The following is a 20052-nucleotide window of genomic DNA, read 5'->3' as shown; positions in this document are numbered from 1 at the left end:
TCTCTGTCAGGTCAAACCATCACGTTGTGTCCTACTGGTGTGTCTCTGTCCTCAAAGCACCACGTTGTGTCCTACTGGTGTGTCTCTGTCAGGTCAAACCACCACCACGTTGTGTCCTACTGGTGTGTCTCTGTCAGATCAAAGCACCACGTTGTGTCCTACTGGTGTGTCTCTGTCCTCAAAGCACCACGTTGTGTCCTACTGGTGTGTCTCTGTCAGGTCAAACCACCACGTTGAGTCCTACTAGTGTGTCTCTGTCAGGTCAAACCATCACGTTGTGTCCTATTGGTGTGTCTCTGTCCTCAAAGCACCACGTTGTGTCCTACTAGTGTGTCTCTGTCAGGTTAAACCACCACCACGTTGTGTCCTACTGGTGTGTCTCTGTCAGGTCAAAGCACCACGTTGTGTCCTACTGGTGTGTCTCTGTCATGTCAAATCATCACGTTGTGTCCTACTGGTGTGTCTCTGTCCTCAAAGCACCACGTTGTGTCCTACTAGTGTGTCTCTGTCAGGTCAAACCATCACGTTGTGTCCTATTGGTGTGTCTCTGTCCTCAAAGCACCACGTTGTGTCCTACTGGTGTGTCTCTGTCAGGTCAAACATTCACGTTGTGTCCTACTGGTGTGTCTCTGTCAGGTCAAACCACCACCACGTTGTGTCCTACTGGTGTGTCTCTGTCAGGTCAAACCACCACGTTGTGTCCTACTGGTGTGTCTCTGTCAGGTCAAAGCACCACGTTGAGTCCTACTGGTGTGTCTCTGTCAGGTCAAACCATCACGTTGTGTCCTACTGGTGTGTCTCTGTCCTCAAAGCACCACGTTGTGTCCTACTAGTGTGTCTCTGTCAGGTCAAACCACCACGTTGTGTCCTACTGGTGTGTCTCTGTCAGGTCAAACCACCACGTTGTGTCCTACTGGTGTATCTCTGTCAGGTCAAACCACCACCACGTTGTGTCCTACTGGTGAGTCTCTGTCAGGTCAAACCACCACGTTGTGTCCTACTGGTGTGTCTCTGTCAGGTCAAACCACCACGTTGTGTCCTACTGGTGTATCTCTGTCAGGTCAAACCACCACCACGTTGTGTCCTACTGGTGTGTCTCTGTCAGGTCAAACCACCACCACGTTGTGCCCTACTGGTGTGACTGCCTCTAGACCCTCTAAGCCTGTTATATCATGTGGAGAGAAGATGCTGCTCAGTCTGTGTTAGTCTCCCTCCCTCCACGCACGCACACACAGACGCACACACAGACAGCTCCGCTACAGACAAATGTAGAAGACAAGAAGAGGGGGCCTCCATGCACAGGGAGAGAAAGACAGACAATGACTCAGATCCGGACTCGTTGCTTCCCTCCCTTTCTCCTTCTCTCCATCTCTCCGTTATTCTCTCTCCCTCTCTCTCTCTTTCCCTCTCCCTCTCTCCCTCTCTTCCTCTCTCCCTCTCTCCCTCTCTTCCTCTCTCCCTCTCTCTCTCTCTCTCTCTCTCTCTCTCCCTCTCTCCCTCTCTCTCTCTCCCTCTCTCTCTCTCTCTCTCTCTCTCTCTCTCTCTCTCTCTCTCTCTCTCTCTCTCCCTCTCCCTCCCTCTCTCTCTCTCTCTCTCTCTCTCTCCCTCTCTCTCTCTCTCTCTCTCTCTCTCTCTCTCTCTCCCTCTCTCTCTCTCCCTCTCCCTCCCTCTCTCTCTCTCTCTCTCTCATCTCTGTCTCAGAAATAAATGCATTCCACTGCTGCACATTACCATCCGAAATAATAACCATCTGCCACAATTGCACTGCGATAAATAAATGTGGGCGTGCGTCGTAAATAAATAAAAATACAAAAGAAAAGGGAGTCCTGCCGAGCGAGACGGCAGGGGGCAAAAAGAAGACAAAAAGAGAGAGAAGAAGAATGAGACAACCACCGTCTGTCTGGAGGAGAGGAGGAGAACATATCAACAACACAATCATCCAACCCTCTGTTATTAGACAGGTAGGTGGAGAGGAGGAGGATGTTTCTACCATCCTGCCTCGGACTGGTGGGGGGTTTTACGAAGAGGTGGGGGGGGGGAGCAGGGGAGAGGGAGGTCTGGACAGAGGAGATGGGAGGAGGGGGTGAGAGGGAGGTCTAGACTAAAAGATGGGGGAGGGGTGAGAAAGAGGTCTGGACAGAGGAGATGGGGGGAGGGGGTGAGAGGGAGGTCTGGACAGAGGAGATGGGGGGAGGGGGTGAGAGGGAGGTCTAGACTAAAAGATGGGGGAGGGGTGAGAGGGAGGTCTGGACAGAGGAGATGGGGGAGGGGTGAGAGCGAGGTCTGGACAGAGGAGATGGGGGAGGGGTGAGAGGGAGGTCTGGACAGAGGAGATGGGGGGAGGGGGTGAGAGGGAGTTCTGGACAGAGGAGATGGGGGAGGGGTGAGAGGGAGGTCTGGACAGAGGAGATGGTGGAAGGGGTAAGAGGGAGTTCTGAAAGAGGAGATGGGGGGAGGGGGAGAGGGAGGTCTGAACGAGGAGATGGGTGGGGGGTGAGAGGGAGGTCTGAACGAGGAGATGGGGGAAGGGTAAGAGGGAGGTCTGAACGAGGAGATGGGGGGAGGGGGTGAGAGGGAGGTCTGAATGAGGAGATGGGTGGGGGGTGAGAGGGAGGTCTGGACAGAGGAGATGGGGGAAGGGTGAGAGGGAGGTCTGGACAGAGGAGATGGGGGAGGGGGTGAGAGGGAGGTCTGGACAGAGGAGATGGGGGAGGGGGTGAGAGGGAGGTCTGGACAGAGGATATGGGGGGAGGGGGTGAGAGGGAGGTCTGGACAGAGGAGTTGGGGGAGGGGTGAAGGAGAGAGGTCTGGACAGAGGAGATGGGGGGAGGGGGTGAGAGGGAGGTCTAGACTAAAAGATGGGGGAGGGGTGAGAGGAAGGTCTGGACAGAGGAGATGGGGGAGGGGTGAGAGCGAGGTCTGGACAGAGGAGATGGGGGGAGGGGGTGAGAGGGAGGTCTAGACTAAAAGATGGGGGAGGGGTGAGAGGAAGGTCTGGACAGAGGAGATGGGGGGAGGGGGTGAGAGGGAGGTCTGGACAGAGGATATGGGGGGAGGGGGTGAGAGGGAGGTCTGAACGAGGAGATAGGGGGGTGAGAGGGAGGTCTGAACAGAGAAGATGGGGGTGTGAGAGGGAGGTCTGAACGAGGAGATGGGGGAGGGGTGAGAGGGAGGTCTGAACGAGGAGATGGGGGAGGGGTGAGAGGGAGGTCAGGAGTCCACACAAAGGTGAGGGGTTCGTGCTTTTCGATGTGAAACACAAAGAGGCACAAACATGTGCAATCAAACACACACACACACCGACAACTTACCCCAGTTTCAGGGTGAGCGGTCCATGCTAGCTCAGTTGTGGCCCACTTGGTGTCCATTAATGTTTCTGAAATCATACGAAAAGAGAGAAACGTTTTAACCAAAGAGGAACCCGACACAGACAAAGATAATAAAACCCTGAACAGTTACCAAGATAACGGGAGATCATAAAAACGGACCAGTTCCTTCTGAAGTATTCTACCATAATGAATAGGAGCATTGACGTTTCCCCAGCGGACCACAGTATGCTCAACCCAACCCAGGGAGATGACGTAAGACAGTCACTACTCAGTAAACGGTGAAATTTAAATAATTTAGCTGAGAAAGAAATACAAAATGTCGCATAACAACGAACAGTTAGCGTGAAACGGCTGTGAAGGAACAAGACAATCTCCTAAATGGGTAATCCGGGAGGTGTTGTTGATGGTTGTTATATATATATTCTCGTCTTACTAATTTTATTTAATTACAGGGCTAAGGGGGAACATTTTTTGAGTATCACTGAGAGACTATTATGTGGTTGAGGACAGACACACACACACACACACGCACGCTGAGGTAAGGAGTTGTAAACCTTAAGAGGATATATATATAACCTGAACAGAACGCATTGTTGGTTTAAGGGCTTGTAAGTAAAGCATTTCACTGTAAGGTCTACTACACCTGTTGTATTCAGCATTTCACTGTAAGGTCTACTACACCTGTTGTATTCAGCATTTCACTGTAAGGTCTACTACACCTGTTGTATTCAGCATTTCACTGTAAGCTCTACTACACCTGTTGTATTCATCATTTCACTGTGAGGTCTACTACACCTGTTGTATTCAGCATTTCACTGTGAGGTCTACTACACCTGTTGTATTCAGCATTTCACTGTAAGGTCTACTACACCTGTTGTATTCAGCATTTCACTGTGAGGTCTACTACACCTGTTGTATTCAGCATTTCACTGTAAGGTCTACTGCACCTGTTGTATTCAGCATTTCACTGTAAGGTCTACTACACCTGTTGTATTCAGCATTTCACTGTGAGGTCTACTACACCTGTTGTATTCAGCATTTCACTGTAAGGTCTACTACACCTGTTGTATTCAGCATTTCACTGTGAGGTCTACTACACCTGTTGTATTCAGCATTTCACTGTAAGGTCTACTACACCTGTTGTATTCAGTATTTCATTGTAAGGTCTACACACCTGTTGTATTCGGCATTTCACTGTAAGGTCTACTACACCTGTTGTATTCAGCATTTCACTGTAAGGTCTACTACACCTGTTGTATTCAGCATTTCACTGTGAGGTCTACTACACCTGTTGTATTCAGCATTTCACTGTGAGGTCTACTACACCTGTTGTATTCAGCATTTCACTGTGAGGTCTACTACACCTGTTGTATTCAGCATTTCACTGTGAGGTCTACTACACCTGTTGTATTCAGCATTTCACTGTAAGGTCTACTACACCTGTTCTATTCAGCATTTCACTGTAAGGTCTACTACACCTGTTGTATTCAGCATTTCACTGTGAGGTCTACTACACCTGTTGGATTCGGCACTTCACTGTGAGGTCTACTACACCTGTTGTATTCAGCATTTCACTGTAAGGTCTACTACACCTGTTGTATTCAGCACTGTAAGGTGACTACACCTGTTGTTTTCAGCACTGTAAGGTGACTACACCTGTTGTATTCAGCACTGTAAGGTGACTACACCTGTTGTATTCAGCACTGTAAGGTGACTACACCTGTTGTATTCAGCATTTCACTGTGAGGTCTACTACACCTGTTGTATTCAGCATTTCACTGTAAGGTGACTACACCTGTTGTATTTAGCACTGTAATGTGACTACACCTGTTGTATTCAGCACTGTAAGGTGACTACACCTGTTGTATTCAGCACTGTAAGGTGACTACACCTGTTGTATTCAGCACTGTAAGGTGACTACACCTGTTGTATTCAGCACTGTCATGGGACTAATAACATTTGTTTTGATTTGCTTTTGGATAAGGGTGCCATAAACCCAGAGTAGCGCAAAATAAAATCTGTTCACCCAGAACAGAGGTCAATATACTTGAATTTCCTTTACTTTTTTTAAAAACCAACCAATCCCTTCTTTTCACTTTCTCTTCTTTCTCTCCTCTCTCTCTCTCTCTCTCTCTCTCTAACTCGTTCTCCCTCTACTCCTTCCTTCTTTCCATTGCCTAGGCAAACAGGCTCGCTGTGAGAGAGAGAGAGAGAGAGAGCGAGGGGGGGGCAGGAGAGAGAGAGATAGAGAGAGGGGGGGCAGGAGAGAGAGAGAGAGAGGGGGGCAGGAGAGAGAGAGGAGAGGGAGAGAGAGAGGGGGGCAGGAGAGAGAGAGAGAGACAGAGAGAGAGAGAGGAGAGGGAGAGAGAGAGAAAGAGAGCGAGAAGGAGAGAGAGAAAGAGAGAGAGAGAGACAGAGACACAGAGAGAGAGAGAGAGAGAGAGAGAGAGAGAGAGAGAGAGAGAGAGAGAGAGAGAAAGAGAGAGAGAGAGACAGAGAGACAGAGAGAGAGAGAGAAAGAGAGAGAGAGAGAGAGAGGGAGGGGGCAGGAGAGAGAGAGAGAGGGGTGAAGGGAACACTATAAATGAACTATCTTACTACCACTTGGGAAACAGTATTTAGCAACTGTTATTATCCTACCACTCCGCTGTTCTACAAGACAGTAAAGACGATGGAACGGCGCGATGCCAAAAAGTTAACAAGTGTTTGCGTGTTGGCTCACCCTCAAGCTTTGTCTTTGACTGGTAAAATAGCAAGACCTTCCTTTTTTTCCATATAAACCTTCCTTTTCGCGAGGTGTTGGGGGGGGGGGGGGGGGAAATATACAGTGCCTTGCGAAAGTATTCGGCCCCCTTGAACTTTGCGACCTTTTGCCACATTTCAGGATTCAAACATAAAGATATAACACTGTATTTTTTTGTGAAGAATCAACAACAAGTGGGACACAATCATGAAGTGGAACGACATTTATTGGATATTTCAAACTTTTTTAACAAATCAAAAACTGAAAAATTGGGCGTGCAAAATTATTCTGATCTGAGAGACAAGACAAGAAGCCATCAAAAGGAACATGAAATTTGACATACCAATTAGGATCTGGCTGAAAACACTTGAATTAGTTATTGAACCCATTGCCCTCTATGGCTGTGAGGTCTGGGGTCTGCTCACCAACCAAAAATTCACAAAATGGGACAAACACCAAATTAAGACTTTGCACGCAGAATTCTGCAAAAATGTGCTCTGTGTACGACGTAAAACACCAAATAATGCATGCAGAGCAGATTTAGGCCAATACCCACTAATTTTCAAAATCCCGAAAAGAGACGTTAAATTCTACAACCACATAAAAGGAAGCGATTCCCAAACCTTCCATAACAAAGCCATCACCTACAGAGAGATGAACCTGGAGAAGAGTCCCCTAAGCAAGCTGGTCCTGGTGCTCTGTTCACGAAAACAAACAGACCCTACAGAGCCCCAGGACAGCAACACAATTAGACCCAACCAAATCATGAGAAAACAAAAAGATAATTACTTAACACATTGGAAAGAATTTACCAAAAAACAGAGCAAACTAGAATGGTATTTGGCCCTAAACAGAGAGTACACAATGGCAGAATACCTGACCACTGTGACTGACCCAAACTTAAGGAAAGCTTTGACCATGTACAGACTCAGTGAGCATTGCCTTGCTATTGAGAAAGCCCGCCGTAGGCAGACATGGCTCTCAAGTGATGTGCTCACTGCCCACAAAATGAGGTGGAAACTGAGCTGCACTTCCTAACCTCCTGCCCAATGCATGACCATATTAGAGACACATATTTCCCTCAGATTACACAGTTACACAAAGAATTCGAAAACAAATCCAACTTTGAAATGTCTTTATTATTTTGGAACTGTAAATATTACTGTACATTTTTTATTGTTTATTTCACTTTTGTTTATTGTCTATTTCACTTGCTTGCTATTCACACTTGCAATGTAAATATATGTTTCCCATGCCAATAATACCCTTACATTGAAATTGAATGCATGTTCTGTTTCTCATCCTCTCCCTGTTCTCGCTCTCTCTAGCTCTCTTGACAGGACATTCGACATGAAAAAGGGACCTACAGAAAGTCTAATTTTTCCGACTGTGTCGAAACACTAATGCTGCCAAACACAGATATTCTCTCATCGTACCAAACACCTCTCACTGTGAGTAGCGTCTGCCAAAATGTTCCATTAATGTCACCCTGTTAGGTTTGAGTGACAATGACTGAGAGATAGTGTCAGTGTGTACATGTTATGATGTCAGTATGTTATGATGTCATGATGTCAGTATGTACATGTTATGATGTCAGTATGTCATGATGTAAGTATGTACATGTTATGATGTCAGTATGTCATGATGTAAGTATGTCATGATGTTATGATGTCAGTATGTCATGATGTCAGGATGTCATGATGTTATGATGTCAGTATGTCATGATGTTATGATGTCATGATGTTATGATGTCAGTATGTCATGATGTCAGGATGTCATGATGTTATGATGTCAGTATGTCATGATGTCAGGATGTCATGATGTTATGATGTCAGTATGTCATGACGTCATGATGTCAGTATGTCATGACGTCATGATGTCATGATGTCAGTATGTCATGATGTTATGATGTCAGTATGTCATGATGTCAGTATGTCATGATGTAAGGATGTCATGATGTTATGATGTCAGTATGTCATGTCATGATGTCAGTATGTCATGATGTCAGTATGTCATGATTTCATGATGTCATGATGTCATGATGTCAGGATGTCATGATGTTATGATGTCAGTATGTCATGATGTCAGTATGTCATGATGTCATGATGTAAGGATGTCATGATGTTATGATGTCAGTATGTCATGATGTCATGATGTCATGATGTCATGATGTCGGCATGTCATGATGTCATGATGTCAGTATGTCATGATATCATAATGTCAGTATGTTATGATGTCATGATGTCAGTATGTCATGATGTCAGTATGTCATGATGTCATGATGTCAGTATGTCATGATGTCAGTATTCCATGATGTCAGTATGTCATGATGTCAGTATTCCATGATGTCAGTATGTCATGATGTCAGTATGTCATGATGTCAGTGTGTCATGATGTCATGATGTCAGTATGTCATGTCATGATGTCAGTATGTCATGATGTCAGTATGTCATGATGTCATGATGTCATGATGTCATGATGTCGGCATGTCATGATGTCATGATGTCAGTATGTCATGATATCATAATGTCAGTATGTCATGATGTCAGTGTGTCATGATGTCATGATGTCAGTATGTCATGATGTTATATCAGTATGTCATGATGTCAGTATGTCATGATGTCAGTATGTCATGATGTTATGTCAGTATGTCATGATGTCATGATGTCGGTATGTCATGATGTTATGTCAGTATGTCATGATGTCATGATGTCATGATGTTAGTATGTCATGATGTCAGTATGTCATGTCAATATGGCAGTATGTCATGATGTCAGTATGTCGTGATGTCAGTATGTCATGTCATGATGTCAGTATGTCATGATGTCAGGATGTCATGATGTTATGATGTCATGATGTCATAATGTCAGTATGTCATGATGTTATGATGTCAGTATGTCATGTCATGATGTCAGTATGTCATGATGTCAGGATGTCATGATGTCATGATGTCAGTATGTCATGATGTTATGATGTCATGATGTCATAATGTCAGTATGTCATGATGTCATGATGTCAGTATGTCATGATGTCGGGATGTCATGATGTCATTATGTCTGTATGTCATTATGTCAGTTTATCATGATGTCAGTATGTCATTATGTCAGTATGTCATGATATCATGATGTCAGTATGTCAGTTGATCCATTTAGCGAGACCTTCCTCTTGTGACTCACAACATTTCAGACCATTTAAAAGCCGGCCAACACACAGGGAGATGATGAGGTACAAAATGGCCCGGTTAAACCGTAGTACCTAGTCTATTAAAACAGGTAATGTACAGCAAATACTGTCTCATTACTGCTGACCTCACCTACATAATGACAGTGTGTGATAGACACACACACAGACAGTGAGTGGAAGGCCTGACTCAGTAACCATTGACCATTCAGGACAGGAGTATGTGTGCAGCAGAAAGTTCTGATTTGTTTGAGCTCTCGGCCTGTCGACTACGCCCTTCATCGTGCCTCGCGATGAAGAGGCAATCCTGGATCAACGGGGGCACAAAAGTGTCACACTGACCCCTCTATAACCCAGACTGTCACCTCTCCCCAAAACCAGAAAGGGAAGGGGGAAGGGGGGTAGGGGCGCTCAGGTCGGAAGGGGAAAGGGGGAGACCTAGTCAGTTGTCCAACTGTATTCAACTGAAATGTGTCTCCCGCATTTTAACCCAACCCCTCTGAATCAGAGAGGTACTGGCCATCCTCACTATGGAAATGCAATACAATCACTATGAGCCCTATGAGCCTATGAATCACTATGAGCCCTATCTACTTCCATACAAAATGAAAGACAAGACAAACAACGTTGGATTTTTTTCAGGGCCGTGGTATATAAAAAGGTTTTGCACAGAGAGCAAACACCACTAACGTGAGAGAGAGAGAGAGAGAGAGAGAGAGAGAGAGAGAGAGAGAGCGAGAGAGAGAGAGAGAGAGAGAGAGAGAGTGACAGAGAGAGAGAGAGAGAGAGACAGAGAGAGAGAGAGACAGAGACAGAGACAGAGAGAGAGAGAGAGAGAGAGAGAGAGAGAGAGAGAGAGAGAGAGAGAGAGAGAGAAAGGCGTATTCAAAACCAAAACAAAACAAAAAAGCCTTTTACAAAACCACGCTGGCAAGCTCTGCAATGGCCCTGACTAAACTACCAGACGCAAAAGTTTTGAAAAAACCTATTAAAAAAAACTGTACACAGGTCAAAATGTCTCTTCCATCGTATCGGCTCCTGTATCCCGTTTTAACCTTTCAAACTTCCTGTTGGAGTTCTACTATGAGACAACACAATCTTAGAGGGGAAAGCTGGAGGGTGAGAACAACAGAGGGTCAAATATGTATAGACTAACACTATTAAATATGGTGTCATTAAGCAGAGTAGCACATCAACTGTGGCCGTTGTCTTTGGGGCAGCGAGACAAACTTACATGCACATTTAGTGCAGTAAAAACCTCATATTCTGAGGTGGCAATCGGAGAGCCCATCAGAGAGCCCATCAGAGAGCCCATCAGAGAGCTCATCAGAGAGCCCATCAGAGAGCTCATCAGAGAGCTCATCAGAGAGCTCATCAGAGAGCCCATCAGAGAGCTCATCAGAGAGCTCATCAGAGAGCTCATCAGAGAGCTCATCAGAGAGCCCATCAGAAAGCTCATCAGAGAGCCCATCAGAGAGCTCATCAGAGAGCTCATCGGTGAGCCCATCGGAGAGCTCATTAGAGAGCCCATCAGAGAACTCATCGGAGAGCCCATCAGAGAGCTCATCAGAGAGCTCATCAGAGAGCCCATCAGAGAGCTCATCAGAGAGCTCATCGGTGAGCCCATTGGAGAGCTCATTAGAGAGCCCATCAGAGAGCTCATTGGAGAGCCCATCAGAGAGCTCATCAGAGAGCCCTTCAGAGAGCCCATCAGAGAGCTCATCAGAGAGCCCATCAGAGAGCTCATCGGAAATCACAGATGGATCATTGCTTTTATGCAATTAATCCAGCTATCCATTATTTAATATCTTTCTTTCTTTCTTTGTCTTTCTTTCGTTCTTTCTCTCTTTGTCTTTCTTTCTTTCTTTGTCTTTCTCTACATCACCATTTCCATTTCCATCTCTTAATTGACTCTCTTCATGTGAAGCTTTTACTCCTAGTGACTAGAATGATGGATGCTACAGTAAGTCTGATCAGAGAAACAATTTCTTCCAACCATCTGTACTGTTCTGGTCAAAAGGTGTTATTTAGAATGTAGTTCAGCTCTGGATCAGCACTGAGAGGTGGGGAAGAGGACACATCAGTACATCACTGACCCTGGTTCATATACAGAGGATATAAACACGGTGAAACATGAAGGATAAAAGTAAGAGAACTGACAGAGGCACACGTAAACACAAGGACACACACAGTCACGCTGGCAAGCAGGCACACACATAAACACACACACACACACACACACACAGCGTCCAGGGTTACAAACCTCTTAAACGCAGTGACGTGTTTAAACAACCAGGCTTCTTATACAAAGAACAAAGGGGAAGAGGGAATGAAGGGGTAGAGGCAAAACCACCATTATTGACCCAGAAGAATGTGTTCTGGTTTCACAGGCCTAACTCCAGACTAGAAGGAGCAGACAGGTGATGGATTATCTAACAGGGTCTTGCTAGTACCTACAAGAATTGTGTTAGTTTTTTTTTGCAAGTAGCCTCTTTTCATGGTTGAACCCTCAGGACACAAATACATACCGAAAAACTGTAAAAGACACAACTCAAGCAAGCCCGTATATTTCCATGTCCAATTGTGTTTCAACAGGACAATTAAAGGAATAGTTTTTGTTCTAATTTGGCTGGGAATATCCGGGGATAATGGTTGGTGTTCATCCTAAATGTTGTGTTAGCTTGTTCAATTTCGCTAGAGCTAATTAGCATACCGCCGGTATTAGCCTGTTGGCAAAATTCTGATGACGAGGATTTTAGTTTTCAGCACAAAAAAAACATGTTATGTTATTTGTCACATGCGGCGAACACAACAGGACAGGTCTAGACTTAACCGTGAAATGGTCATGCTTACTTATGAGCACTTTCCCCACGATACAGTGTTAAAAAGATAGACAAATGTGTGAATAAACATAAAAAACAACATAGTAACAAAATAAAAATAACAATAACGAGGCTAAATACAAGGAGAACCGGTACAGAGTCAATAATGCAGGGTGAAAGGGTTAGTTAAGGCAAATGTGGTTCTCGTCTCGTGTCCCTGTTTTTTGGCAGTTAATTATCATGTTCTTCTCATCCCGAGCGTCTTTGTTGTGTCATTCCAGAGAAACACATCAGCCACGCTGGTGCCAAATACTGGATCTCTGTTTAGCAACAAAAACAGAGAAATGTGTCAACGGCATCGAGAAGAACCCCCAACGTTAAACGTAATTAGCCAAATATTAGCCTGATTAGTTTTGTTGGGAAGGGAAAGGCAGCCGTAGAAAAGAAGAGAGAGAGAGAAACAGAGAGGGGAGAGCGAGAACTCCTATTTAAATTCAAATGGGGCAGGCAGCCTCTCTTCCTTTGTACCGCGGTAGAGTGCCATGATTAGGAGAGGACACTCGTTTTGTGCCGAGCCACACTGCTTCAATAATTGGTTGATGGGTTTTGATGTAGGTGGCTGTGGTCCCCCTGTTTCCTTCTGTGGAATTCCCTCAAATAACCCCCCTTTTAACCCCCCCCCCCCCCCCCCAAAAAAAAAAAACCCACCTCCCATGACACCTCCCCCTAGCCCCCCTCTCACCCCTGCCACTCGCTTTCACTCACGCCACAATGGCTGTTGCAGAGTGCAGGCCTCTTGTGTACTAACAGGGTCCTACTGTCAGTGCAAGGGGAAATGAACTCCCTCGCTGCGTCGGCCACACTAATGACTAATGAACTCAGTCTTCAGGACTGGACTGAATAGTGTTTCCTCTGACTGTCTGTCTCATCTCTTGGCCTTTTTGTCCCGGCAGCGTTTATTAAATGGTGACATACGACGTGATTGGTAGACGCTAAATACTGCTGCTGGAATCTTGACTAGAAACCAAAAAACTTTGATCCTATTACTCAAGTGGCTATAGCTCTACACGCGTCACTGTCATGGTCAGTACACAACACTATGCTCATCATGTCTTATTTCTCCAGTGGTAGCCTCTATACACTGGCTTCCTGTTAAGGCAAGGGCTGATTTCAAGGTTTTACTGCTAACCTACAAAGTATTACATGGGCATGCACCTATCTCTCTGATTTGGTCCTGCCGTACATACCTACACGTACGCTACGGTCACAAGACGCAGGCCTCCTTACTGTCACCTAGAAAGTCTAAGCAAACAGCTGGAGGCAGGGCTTTCTCCTATAGAGCTCCATTTTTATGGAATGGTCTGCCTACCCATGTGAGAGACGCAAACTCGGTCTCAACCTTTAAGTCTTTACTGAAGACTCATCTCTTCAGTGGGTCATATGATTGAGTGTAGTCTGGCCCAGGGGTGTGAAGGTGAACGGAAAGGCTCTGGAGCCCCTCTCTCCACTGGGATTCTCTGCCTCTAACCCTGTTACAGGGGCTGAGTCACTGGCTTACTGGTGCTCTTCCATGCCGTCCCTGGGAGGGGTGCGTCACCTGAGTGGGTTGAGACGCTGACGTGGTCTTCCTGTCTGGGTTGGCGCCCCCCCCCCCCCTTGGGTTGTGCAGTAGGGGAGATCTTTGTGGGCTATACTCGGCCTTGTCTCAGGATGGTAAGTTGGTGGTCGAAGATATCCCTCTAGTGCTGTGCGGGCTGTGCTTTGGCAAAGTGGTATATCCTGCCTGTTTGGCTCTGTCCGGGGGTATCGTGGGACGGGGCCACAGTGTCTCCCGACCCCTCCTGTCTCAGCCTCCAGTAGTTATGCTGGAGTAGTTTGTGTCTTTCTTTCTTTCTTTCTTTCTTTCTTTCTTTCTTTCTCTCTCTCTCTCTCTCTCTCTCTCTCGCTCTCTCTCTCTCTCTCTCTCTGTCTTGGAGGACCTGAGCCCTAGGACCATGCCTCAGGACTACCTGGCCTGATGACTCCTTGCTGTCCCCAGTCCACCTGGTCCTGCTGCTGCTCCAGTTTCAACTGTTCAGCCTGCGGCTATGGAACCATGCATGACCTGTTCACCGGACGTGCTACCTGTCCCAGACCTGCTGTTTTCAACTCTCTAGAGACAGCAGGAGAGGTAGAGATACTCTTAATGATCAGCTATGAAAAGCCAACTGACATTTACTCCTGAGGTGCTGACCTGTTGCACCCTCGACAACCACTGTGATTATTATTATTTGACCCTGCTGGTCATCTATGAACATTTGAACATCTTGGCCATCTGTTATAATCTCCACCCGGCACAGCCAGAAGAGGACTGGCCACCCCTCATAGCCTGGTTCCTCGCTAGGTTTCTTCCTAGTTTCTGGCCTTTCTAGGGAGTTTTTTTGTCAAAGAAAGTGTGGGTAATGAGTGGGGGTCTTAATTAGACATCAGGGAGAGAAGCAGGGGCCACAGGGAGAGGAACAGGGGCCACAGGGAGAGGAGCAGGGGACACAGAGAGAGGAGCAGGGGACACAGAGAGAGGAGCAGGGGACACAGAGTGAGGAGCAGGGGACACAGGGAGAGAGGAGCAGGGGACACATGGAGAGGAGCAGGGGACACAGAGAGAGGAGCAGGGAACACAGAGAGAGGAGCAGGGGCCAAAGGGAGAGAGGAGCAGGGGACAAAGAGAGAGGAGCAGGGAACACAGAGAGAGGAGCAGGGGCCAAAGGGAGAGAGGAGCAGGGGACACAGAGAGAGGAGCAGGGGACACATGGAGAGGAGCAGGGGACACAGAGAGAGGAGCAGGGAACACAGAGAGAGGAGCAGGGGCCAAAGGGAGAGAGGAGCAGGGGACACAGAGAGAGGAGCAGGAGACACAGAGAGAGGAGCAGGGGACACATGGAGAGGAGCAGGGGACACAGAGAGAGGAGCAGGGAACACAGAGAGAGGAGCAGGGGCCAAAGGGAGAGAGGAGCAGGGGACACAGAGAGAGGAGCAGGAGACACAGAGAGAGGAGCAGGGGACACATGGAGAGGAGCAGGGAACACAGAGAGAGGAGCAGGGGCCAAAGGGAGAGAGGAGCAGGGGACACAGAGAGAGGAGCAGGGGACACATGGAGAGGAGCAGGGGACACAGAGAGAGGAGCAGGGAACACAGAGAGAGGAGCAGGGGCCAAAGGGAGAGAGGAGCAGGGGACACAGAGAGAGGAGCAGGAGACACAGAGAGAGGAGCAGGGGACACATGGAGAGGAGCAGGGGACACAGAGAGAGGAGCAAGGAACACAGAGAGAGGAGCAGGGGCCAAAGGGAGAGAGGAGCAGGGGACACAGAGAGAGGAGCAGGGGACACATGGAGAGGAGCAGGGGACACAGAGAGAGGAGTAGGGAACACAGAGAGAGGAGCAGGGGCCAAAGGGAGAGAGGAGCAGGGGACACAGAGAGAGGAGCAGGGGACACATGGAGAGGAGCAGGGGCCACAGGGAGAGAGGAGCAGGGGACACAGGGAGGGAGGAGCAGGGGCCACAGGGAGAGAGGAGTAGGGGACACAGAGAGAGGAGCAGGGGACACAGGGAGAGGAGCAGGGGACACAGAGAGAGGAGCAGGGGACACAGAGAGAGGAGCAGGGGCCACAGAGAGAGGAGCAGGGGCCACAGGGAGATCACGTCTTTGATCACGTGTGTGTGTGTGTGTGTGTATGTGTGTGTGCGTGTGTGTGCGTGTGCGTGTGCATGCGTGCGTGTGTGTGTGTGTGTTTGTTTATGTGTTTGTTTTTGTGTGTGGCCGGGCGTGCTTTCAGAAGCTCATGAAGTCTGTCCTAGTTCCTGTATTGCCAGAGGAATGAGTGTCTTTTGTCGTTTCTGCCTCATTCTCTCTCTCCCTCTCAGTCCCTCTCTCCTTTCTCTACGGCTTGTAATCACAGAGCAGAGAGGATCTGACTCACAGGTAGCCCCTAGGGTGACTGGCTTCAAACCAGGTGTGCCTGTCCTCTCTGTGTGTGTGTGTGTGTGTGTGTGTGTGTGTGTGTGTGTGTGTGTGTGTGTGTGTGTGTGTGTGTGTGTGTGTGTGTGTGTGTGTGTGTGTGTGTGTGTGTGTGTGTGTGTGTGTGTGAGTGTGTATGTGTGTGTGTGTGTGTGCTGGTGTGTCATCTGTCATTCTGCTTGTTGGTGTGCCTGTCAGTGTGCTTGAGGAGAGGAAGGGGATAATGCCATGAATTTAACAAAGACCCCCTTCTCTCTCCTCCCTTCCCTGTCTTTTGCCTCCCTCACCTCCACTCTCAATAGACCGAATAACCCCTTAAACAGACCGACTAACCCCTCAACAGACCGACTAACCCCTCAACAGACCGACTAACCCCTCAACAGACCGACTAACCACTCAACAGACCGACTAACCCCTCAACAGACCGACTAACCACTCAACAGACCGACTAACCCCTTAAACAGACCGACTATCCCCTCAACAGACCACACTGGACTACACTATAGTGGACTACACTATAATGGACTACACTATAATGGACTACACTATTGGACTACACTATTGGACTACACTATAATGGACTACACTATAGTGGACTACACTATAATGGACTACACTATAGTGGACTACACTATAATGGACTACACTATAATGGACTACACTATAATGGACTACACTATAATGGACACTATAGTGGACTACACTATTGGACTACACTACAATGGACTACACTATAGTGGACTACACTATTATGGACTACACTATAATGGACTACACTATAATGGACACTATAATGGACTACACTATAATGGACTACACTATAATGGACTACACTATAATGGACTACACTATTGGACTACACTATAATGGACTACACTATAATGGACTACACTATAATGGACTACACTATTGGACTACACTATAATGGACTACACTATAATGGACTACACTATAATGGACTACACTATAATGGACTACACTATTGGACTACACTATAATGGACTACACTATAATGGACTACACTATAATGGACACTATAATGGACTACACTATAATGGACTACACTATAATGGACTACACTATAATGGATTACACTATTGGACTACACTATAATGGGTTATGTTTGTGTGTGAGCAGGATTCTGATTCATTTTTAACATCTCTAATACCATAACCTCTGTGTGTTGTGATTGGTTCGTAGTTCTCCGTAACCTCTGTGTGTTGTGATTGGTTCGTAGTTCTCCGTAACCTCTGTGTGTTGTGATTGGTTCGTAGTTCTCCGTAACCTCTGTGTGTTGTGATTGGTTCGTAGTTCTCCATAACCACAACAGACACTCACACCCTCACGCTCTTCAACACGTTCCAATAGCCTATAAAAAAAAGTAATCTATGAAACACACCCAAAATACAGACTCCGTAATAACAAACAGGCCAGTACCTAGCTTTCAATCCAGTCTACATATAAGATTTACAGTATACAGGTTCCCTGTGCCCAGAACAACTTTTCTCTCTTTTCAAATGAGCTTCTAAAACTGGGAATAGGGTGGCAGAGCAATTTATTGGATAAGACAAGGGGCGTAGTGATACACTTTGATTTGTTTATTTGTCTGGCCCAAACGGCCTCTGATCAATCCTCAGTGGATCTAACTAATGAGCAAAGCTGCTCGCTGTTAACTTGCCCTGATAAGAGCCATATGAGGAAGTATGGACAGGAATATATATATATGAGGCCTCAAGGCCCGGGGCAGGTTCTCTCTTACTCTCTGTGTGTGTGTGTGTGTCTGTGTGTGTGTGTGTGTGTGTGTGTGTGTGTGTGTGTGTGTGTGCGTGCGTGTCTGTGTGCGTGCGTGCGTGTGCGTGTGTGTGTGTGTGTGTGTGTGTACTCATACTGTTTACAAGTCTCCCAGATGGGAAAATGTAAGAGGCTTTTCACATTGACGTGCGTTAACGGAGATTCCTCAAGAAATTTTCGAGAGGTATCGACTCTCTCTCTCTCTCTCTCTCTCTCGACATTACCGTAATGTAAACCCTTCTAGTTTCTCAGGCGCACGACACATGCCCGACAGTTTTACCCCCTCCACGAAGTGCAATATAAACATCATTATTTTCTTCAGTCCAACACTCCTACAGTATAAATCATAATAGCAAAGCAATGTTTTGAAAATATCTAAAATGTATAGCCATTTTCTTTACAGTAGAGGCGTGGTTTACTACATAGTGTAATCAGAAATTGGAGTGAAAGCCAGTAACTCTGAAATTGACACATTAGCTTTAGGGGAATATCAGAACAGTGCAGGACATTTTTCAGCAACAAACGAGTGATAAAATTAAGATCTGTAGCCCAAAAAAGCTATCTATCTCTTATTTAGCTAACGTTGGCTGACTTCAAGTCTAGCTCTTATTTAGCAAACGTTGGCTGACTTTCATCTAGCTATTATTTGGCTAACGTTGGCTGACTTTCATCTAGCTATTATTTAGCTAACGTTGGCTGACTTTCATCTAGCTATTATTTAGGTAACGTTGGCTGACTTTCATCTAGCTATTATTTAGCTAACGTTGGCTGACTTTAATCTAGCTCTTATTTAGCCAATGTTGGCTGACTTTAATCTAGCTCTTATTTAGCTAACGTTGGCTGACTTTAATCTAGCTCTTGTTTAGCTAACTTTGGCTGACTTCAAATCTAGCTCTTATTTAGCTAACGTTGGCTGACTTCAAATCTAGCTCTTATTTAGCTAACGTTGGCTGACTTTAATCTAGCTCTTATTTAGCTAACTTTGGCTGACTTCAAATCTAGCTATTATTTAGCTAACGTTGGCTGACTTTAATCTAGCTCTTATTTAGCCAATGTTGGCTGACTTTAATCTAGCTCTTATTTAGCCAATGTTGGCTGACTTTAATCTAGCTCTTATTTAGCTAACTTTGGCTGACTTCAAATCTAGCTCTTATTTAGCTAACGTTGGCTGACTTCAAATCTAGCTCTTATTTAGCTAAAGTTGGCTGACTTCAAGTCTAGCTCTTATTTAGCTAACGTTGGCTGACTTCAAGTGTAGTCAATATTTAGCTTATGTTGGCTGACGTTAATTAAAATTCAGTTCAATTCTAACTAGCTACTTAATCAGAGACGGAAGAGAAAGCGAGACGCTCCACTTTGGATGTTTGTATTGCAGCTAAACATCAACCGAACCTCTCTCTTGTCTCGTGACATTCCTATTGCTAATGTTGATTGAAAAGTTCATGTGCATATTACGTAAATTGAAATTCCGTCCTGATAAATCTACTTTTACTGTCTTCAATGGGAATAATTTCTCTAAAGGGAATTACACAGTCTACTCAAATGGAGCCGACGCAGTTCTGCTCATGACGCGTTCCAAAAATTCAGCCACACAATTGTACATAGAACTACGTAGAGAGCGACGCAAACGGACCTCCATCGGCTTCGCTTGCGTAGACTGTGTAGAGCCCTAAAGAGACAGAAAGGAGACCGAAAGGAGGGAACAAAGAGAGAGGGAAAGGAGAAAGGGAGTGAGGGGAAAAAGAAGATGGGAGAGGAAAATACAAAATACAGGAAGGGGGATAAAAAGAGAGAGAGAGAAACATATGTTTCCTATGCCAATAAAGCCCTTTAAATTGAACACGTAATTGAAAGAGAAAGAAGGGAGGGAGAGAGAATGATTTACCATCAAACCATGCCATGTAAATGTGTGCCTGACCATCCCAGATTAACTCCCGTGTTCTCCTGTGCTTTTCCATTCCAGATTTACCCCCCCTCACCAGAGTGTCTGTTGCTTGGTGAGAAGGTGTTAGCCCTTGTTATGTAAAATGAAAAGCTGCAAAAATATCCAGAGCTTTGGCTCCAAGTTAGAGCAGGTCTGCCGGAGGTTAGTATCCTGTATAAATCCTTGTGAAAAAATCTAGTTTATCAACATTTATCCGACTCTAACTTATATATTTTAGCAGAAGAACTCAGGAGGAGACCATGACCTCA

General features: G+C 46.1%; 1 protein-coding gene across 12 annotated transcripts in view; it reads right to left on the bottom strand.

Moving 5' to 3' along the window:
* LOC110526525 (ephrin type-B receptor 3) overlaps nucleotides 1–20052 on the bottom strand; it is a 103523-nt gene that overhangs the window by 49715 nt on the left and 33756 nt on the right. For all 12 annotated transcript variants that reach the window (XM_036984367.1, XM_036984422.1, XM_036984452.1 and 9 more), the window contains exon 2: nucleotides 3312–3376. In XM_036984367.1, coding sequence (XP_036840262.1) covers nucleotides 3312–3376 — 65 coding nt within the window. The remainder of the gene's footprint in view (nucleotides 1–3311; nucleotides 3377–20052) is intronic.

Source organism: Oncorhynchus mykiss, chromosome 1, assembly GCF_013265735.2.
Source record: "Oncorhynchus mykiss isolate Arlee chromosome 1, USDA_OmykA_1.1, whole genome shotgun sequence".
NCBI lineage: Eukaryota > Metazoa > Chordata > Actinopteri > Salmoniformes > Salmonidae > Oncorhynchus > Oncorhynchus mykiss.
This window is presented reverse-complemented; position numbering and strand designations above follow the sequence as displayed.